The following is a 7,106-nucleotide window of genomic DNA, read 5'->3' as shown; positions in this document are numbered from 1 at the left end:
ATTATCATCACCATCCGAGTCTTCATCATCCAGATGAGCAGAATCATCTTCACCTTGAGTAGTCTTTAGAGCAATGTTTCTCTTTGCTCTAGCATCCTCTTCCTCCTGCACTTTAGATTTCAGTTTCAACTCATAAGTGGTTAGTGAATTAATGATAGATTCAATAGGCACAGAACTTAAATCCTTGGCCTCCTCTATTGCTGTCACTTTATTTTCCCATTCTTTGCCCAAGGCATTGAGAATTTTCCTGTTCTTCTCTCCCAAGGTGTACTCTTTGCCCAACGTCTCGAGATCTTTGATCAAGTCAGTGAACCTGCAATACATTTTGTCAATATCCTCAAAAGGTTCAATTTTAAATGATTCATATTTCGTGACCAAGATGGCCTTTTTCTGTTCTTTCACATTGTCACCACCCTCATGGATTTCTCTTAGTTTATCCCACATTTCTTTAGCCGATTTGCAGCCTTTTACTCTGATTGATTCATTTGAATCTAGGGCACTATAAATAACATTCATGGCCTTGGCATTCAATGTGAGGTTAGTCCTATCTTGAGCATTCATTTCAACTCTTGTTTTTGGCCGAAGCAACCCTGTATCTGCATCAAGAAAGTTAGCTTCATGCGGTCCTTCACTCACAATAAACCATATTTCAATATCGATAGATTGCAAAAAGATAATCATTCGTTCTTTCCAGCTAACATAGTTAGAGCCACTGAACATGGGAGGCCTAGTAACAGATTGCCCCTCAACAAACATAGCATGACTGGTTGTCATCTTTACTCCAAGCCGTTAGAGCTTAATCTCAAGGAGACCAAGCTCTGATACCAATTGTAAGTCCCACAGACAACCAAGAGGGGGGGTGAATTGGTTGATTAAAAACTTAACCAAGTTTATGCACTTTTTCTTTAATGAAAATTTACCTTCCTTTTTAGTAATGATCAACCAAGTAGATTAGAAGACAATAGCAATATTAATCAGAGAAGCAAGTATAGATAAGCAATGAAGATTTTATTAAACAGAAATATAAAATAGAGAAACAAACCAAGTGTCTACCAAGCTTTACCCAAACTTGAAGACCAAACACTAGGAGGAGCAACTTCTCTTTGATGAACGAAGATCAACTAGATGTACAATGGAGGGAGCTCTTCCTCCTTGCCCTAAGCCTCACTTAGTCAAGCTAGGAAGTTTTACAATCACTCAGAAAACCCTCAACAAAGCTACACTAAAGATCCTTTCAACCACAAAAGAAATGCTCAACAGAAATTCACACCACTTTAATACAAATCTGCTTTGGAGACTATTTTCTAGCTAAAATATCCCTTGAGAACTTGTAAACAAAGTGAGCAAAAGTCCCTACTTCGTTCAGACCAGTTTGATTTTAAAGGGATCCAGAAATGGGCTTCATCAATGCTTCCAACGGATAGAAGGCAGCTGAAGAGTCAACTAGCCGTTGGGGCTGTCGGACGTCCGACGATCGAATCATCGTCCGAACCAATCGTCCGATGATAGCCAAGTTGAGGTTCGGACGTCCGATAAGTTCTTTGTCGTCCGACAGCACAGCGTCCGACCTTGGGCCGAGAGCTAGCAAGTCATCTTGGAATTTTTCGGACGTCCGATGCGGTTGATTAACGTCCGATAGCAAGCGTCCGATCCTTCCGGACGTCCGATGCTTCCATGTGAGCGTCCGACGGTGCTTCCTTCCTGATGTTCTTTATTTTTTCGGACGTCCGACAGTTTCCTTTCGGCCGTCCGACCTGATTGTCCTGTTTTTGCTTCTCATTTTGGTTGTTTTACATTTCATGACATATTTGAACCTGATTCTTGGATAGACAAAAAAACACTTGTATTTGAGGAAGGTTAGACAAATATTTCAAAGTACCGAGAATGACAAACTAGACATACTTAAAAGACAATATCTTTGATCGAAAACAAAACAATGACTAAATTCATTCATATTATTCCAATCTTGTTTGCCACATCCAAAGCAACGTAGTTAGCAGATAAACGAACATATGCTTTCTTTGTTCCAACAGACCTGATCAAAGTATTCACTTTCTTGGTCTGTATAAACAAACTTTTGTGATCATCAAAACCAAGAATAACAATAAGGTTTGAAAATTCGATGCATGAGGTCCATGAAAGCAGCAGGGGCATTGGTCAGTCCAAAAGGCATCACGGCAAATTCGTAGTGCCCATACCGAGAATTGAAGGCGGTTTTAGGCACATCTTCCTTTTTAATTAACAGTTGGTAATACCCCTGTCGAAGATCTAACTTTGAAAAGACCACCGCACCCTGTAATTGATCAAATAGCTCATCGATGTGAGGTAGGGGGTACTTGTTCTTAATGGTCACGTTGTTCAACCCTCGGTAATCGATACATAGCCTCAAGGTCCCCTCCTTCTTTTTAACAAAGAGGACAGGTGCCCCCCAAGGTGATCCACTCTCGTGGATAAACCCTCGCTCTAGAAGGTCTTGCAATTGTAATTTCAGCTCTTTGAGTTCCGCAGGTGCCATTTGGTAAGGAGTTTTGGAAATAGGGGAAGCCCCTGGACAAAGGTTAACTTCAAACTCAATTTCTCTTTCTGGAGGCAGATTTACTAACTCATCAGGAAAAACATCAGGGTATTCACTCACTACCGGAACATCTTCTATTTTCAGTTTGTCGGCAGGAGTGTTAATAAGAAAAGCTAGGAACCCTTGCGCCCCTCTACTCAATAATTTCCTAGCCCGAATACCCGATATCATAGTAGATGAGGCTAGACTACCCCTCACATCTAACCTCAAAGTTGCCTCCCCAGGAATACGGAATTCTACTATTTTCCTCTTACAATCCAGTTGGGCATCGTATCTGACCAACCAATCCATGCCCAATATCACATCGTATCCTTTTATGACTAAACTTATCAGATTCCCTAATAACTTCCGCTCACCTACCCAAATCTCACAATCCGAATACATCTCGTTAGAAATCAAACATTGATCCCCTGTAGGTGTGACGCCCCGAAAAAAAGAGTTTGAGAACCCGTAAAAACTCTAATCTTTTCCGAGGGTTTTATTTCCTTTAATAGCATGTTTTCTGCATTTCCTGGCTTAGGAAATTTTCCTGAGGAATTTTTATGAGTAATTATAGTTTTTAGATGATTTTTCTAGCCTTGGAGAGTTTTTGGAAAATTAAGAGTATATAATGGACGTGGGACCCACTAGTGCGAAAAGTTCGGAAAAATTCGGCCAAGAAGGTTAAGTTTCGGATACTGTGTAAAATTTATCGGGTGTTAAGATATAAGTAGAGTGTGTGAAATGATTGATGTGAGAGAAGAAAGAAAGGATAGGAATGCATTTAATGAGGTGACAAGTGTCACTTTCTCATTGGGTGAATTTTAAGATTTACTATTCCAATTTTTGACTTTTTGACCAAAGGATTAAATATCCAAAAATTGCCCAAAAATCACCATTTTTCACTCTTGGATGGCCGGCCCTCTTGTGCTAAGGAAGGAAGAAAACTTCTTCAATTTTCAAGTACCAACTAGCTCAAATCACCCAAAAATACTTGATTCCATCTATTTTACTCCATAAAATCTCTTTAGTTGATGTTAGTGAGTGTTGTAGTGAAGCTTGTTTGAAGGTTTAAGGTGTCCAACATCCTCCTCTCTCTTGTTTCTTGGTAAGTGAAGCTTGAACACTCTCTTACACCTTATGAAGCCTAAGTTATGCTTATTAGTGATTAAGGTGCTGAAATTTCTGGTTTTTATCTTGGTTTGAAGTGATTTGGTGAAGTTTTCCATTTTATGATGAATTTTCTGGTTTAATATGAATGGGATGTTGTGGCTATCTTGGATGATTGGCAATGGACTATAATGACTCTTGTAGGTGTGAATTGTTGCTAAATGCAACCAATTTTGGATTTGGTGTGAAAATTGAAAAGTTAGGGTTCATAAATCCCTAATTCTGTCCGGTTTTAGATCATAGGGTTAGAGGCCGAATTGGACTTTTCTCAAAACATGAAAGTTGTAGGTATTGATGTGCTTGAGGTGTCTGTAAAATTTCAGGTCATTTAGATTAATGTAGAATGAGATATGACGAAATTACTGTAGCTGTTCTGCTTTGGACAGAATGCAAAAACTGCGTTTGTATTTGGCCATTTTGACTGGAATTGGTTTGGATTTTGTTGTTGGTGTCTTCTGATGAAATGTAGCTGGATGTCTTAGCTAACTTATGCCTTTGGAATTTCGGCATTTGGACTTGTATGGACTGAGATATACCGATTACAGTTTTCTGTGTTTTGCAAACCTGTTTTGGTGATTCTGGTTTAGTGTTTGGCATTTTTGACCTAGTTGGGCTAGGAACTGGATTGAGTCACCTTCTACATTTTTGTAGCCCTGTTTCATAGCTTAGAAACGGTGGGTCTTACACCCCCAACCGATAATTGTAGTGAGAGTTGTGCCATTACCGCATTATGACGTCAAAACTGTTTTTCTGGTTTTGAGCTTAACCTTCATTTCCGGACTTTTCCCTAGCTTGACTTGTCTTTGTACTACTTGGAGCTTGCTGAATGGATATTAGATGAACTTATTTGTGTGACTTTGGGACTGGCTGGTGTAATAATGAAGCCATGATGGCTGGAAAAGTTAGCAAATGTAGGGGAAGTGCTGTCCGAACTTTGAAGGGACTTGTTTGCATTGGGTTTGTGATCTAAGGCTTGGAGTTGAGCAAGGCAATGATACATGATGGATGGTTTCTGCGCCGTGGAGGTGAGTGACCCTAAACTGTTTCCAAAATTACTTATGAACCGTTTATTGCACTATTTACTTGATTGCATATCATGAGTGCTTGCATGTGTCCCATGACATGTTTTGGCTTAAATGAGTGCTTGGAATTCGTGTGCTGAACACCAACGTCTCCACCTCTGTGTACTGTTCATCTGGAGCAAATGGCTCCCCCACTGACTGTTTACTGTTTAATGTTTGTTTGGAGCGTTGGGTGTTTAAGTACAACGATTTCGCTGGCTCACGAGAGCAATAAATGTACCTTTGATCTTGAAATCATGACATCACTGAAATGAACGACTGTGAAACTGAATTGATTACTGATTTTAATGGTTACTCGCTGAGCTTCTAGCTCACCCCAAAAATGTTTTATTTCCCCCCCCACAGGGCTCAAGGCGAAGAAAAGCTTGGAGTGCTTATTCACGTGACTGGATGGCTTATATCGTGTACAGTTTAAGTTTGGATCTATTTTATGTACGAGTTGGTCTTGTATAAAGATTTGAATTTGATATGGATGTAAGTTTACGTTCCATGATTGGAATCAGTTTCCGCTGTATTTGTGATATGTAATTATTGGCGAATTTGATGAAATTTTGAGATTTATATTGTAATTGGGTTGAGGACTGTAGTGAGCGACTGAGTCCCGGCGAGAGCTGGGCAGGCGGTCCGCCGAACCCTCTGGTTCGCCCTAGGGAGAGGTGGGGCCGTTACAGTAGGAGTACTAACTTCCAGCTCATAGGGAAGAATAACAGGGTTTATATCAATTCCGCACATAAACTCGGGGTTAACGAAAGAATGGGTGGCTCCAGGGTCTATTAAAATTCTAGCTAGGCGGTGGAAGACAGGAATCGTACCTTCCACTACCTCGGCTGAGTCAGGAACTGGACGTTGTTCGATGGAGTATACACGTGCGGGCACCTTCGGCTTGACACTTTCTACCCGTGATTGACTTGAGGTAGCCTTGGATGTCGGTGTAGTTCCTTTCACGTCTCGGGCTTGGACTGGACAACTGGCGAGCCGGTGCTCTGCACTCCCGTAGCGTAAGCACTTGTTCTGTTTCCTCCAGCAGTCGTCCTCCGTGTGGTTTGGTTTCCCACAAAAGCCACACGGCCCGCGCGCAACAGTAGCGGAACTCCCCTGTGAGGTACTCCTCTGCTGGCCTCGTCCGGGTTGGCTTCCTCGAGAGGGAGCCCCTCTGGCCGGACTCGCAAACCGTCCCCCTCCAGCTCCCCTTCCAAATTTAGGAGGGGTACTTTTATCCCCTTGAGTTGAGCTACTTCCAGTAGCTCCACGCTTTCTATTCTGGAAGTTCCTCACCTGAAGCCTTGCGTTCTCGGATCGTAATGCTTTCTCAACAGCATCACTAAAAGTGGTGATTTGGGCTACGGCCAAATCCTTTTGGATTTCCACATTAAGCCCCTGAAGGAAACGTCTTGCTCTCCTTTGCTCGGTCAAAATGAGCTCAGGGGCAAACTTGGACAAGCGTGTGAATTGGCTCTCATATTCGGCTACCGATTGCGTGCCTTGGCGTAGACGAATAAATTCGTCTTCCTTTTTCTCCTGAACCAACGGTGGAAAGTACTTAGCGTTGAACTCCCTAACAAAATTCGTCCATGTCCTTGGTGTCTGCTCTCGCTCCCATTTTGTCCGAATAATGTTCCACCAAGAGCGAGCAGCCCCTTCAAGTTGAAAAACCGCAAAGGTCACTTGCCGCTCCTCCGAGTAACGTAGGGCAGCAAAAATGTCTATCATCTTCTCCAACCATTGCTCCGCCACATCCGGATCGGGCCCTCCAAGAAATTTAGGTGGAGAAAATTTTTGGAATCGTTCGAGAGCTCGATCTTCGCTCTCGACATGATTTCCAGGGTTTCCAGGGTTGCCGACAGGTGGATTAGGGTTGGGGCCCTGTTGCTGCACCACCTGGGCCAGGAGATCAGTCATCCGCTGGATAGCAGCGGCTACTTGCACATTAGGATCGATTTGGGGTTCAGGAGTTGGTTTGGGCACTTCAGTTCCCGTACCCTGTTCAGTCGTGGGTTGCCTACCCCCACGTCCTCTACCGCGGCCACTACGCGTGCCTTCCATCGTTCTAGGTCAATCTAGGGTCAAAATATACACATAAATATAGCATTAATATAAAAGTGTACACCTTTGTGTATAACAATAAACATGAACACTCAGCCAACCAATGACTTCATAACACTTAAGCACATAACACATATTCATAGCATTCACAACAAGAGCAAACATTTATACAAAACAGTCAGTCAAGTACAAACAGGGAAAGCCTCTTACGGAATGGTAATACAAAAGTAATATATACAAAACTAGTTCACTACACA

At 42.2% G+C, this 7,106-nt stretch overlaps 1 protein-coding gene across 1 annotated transcript; it reads right to left on the bottom strand.

Moving 5' to 3' along the window:
* Positions 1-2,086: 2,086 nt before the first annotated feature.
* On the bottom strand, positions 2,087-6,516 carry LOC140004758 (uncharacterized). The gene is made up of 2 exons (XM_072044902.1): positions 5,619-6,516; positions 2,087-2,649 (listed from the first exon to the last, which is right to left on the bottom strand). The coding sequence occupies exons 1-2, from the start codon at positions 6,514-6,516 to the stop codon at positions 2,087-2,089; spliced, it is 1,461 nt and encodes a 486-aa protein (XP_071901003.1).
* Positions 6,517-7,106: the final 590 nt, after the last annotated feature.

This window comes from Coffea arabica, chromosome 4c, assembly GCF_036785885.1.
Source record: "Coffea arabica cultivar ET-39 chromosome 4c, Coffea Arabica ET-39 HiFi, whole genome shotgun sequence".
NCBI lineage: Eukaryota > Viridiplantae > Streptophyta > Magnoliopsida > Gentianales > Rubiaceae > Coffea > Coffea arabica.
Note: the sequence above shows the minus strand (reverse complement) of the source record. Positions and strands in the feature narration are given on the sequence as shown.

Bases quoted from the DNA above. Each gene is read 5' to 3' on its own strand.
- LOC140004758 (XM_072044902.1), bottom strand. From the start codon at position 6,516: ATGATAGACATTTTTGCTGCCCTACGTTACTCGGAGGAGCGGCAAGTG. The intron at 2,650-5,618 runs GTACGATTCCTG...AACTGAAAATAG, and splicing joins CTCAGCCGAGGTAGTGGAAG to AAGATGTTCCGGTAGTGAGT.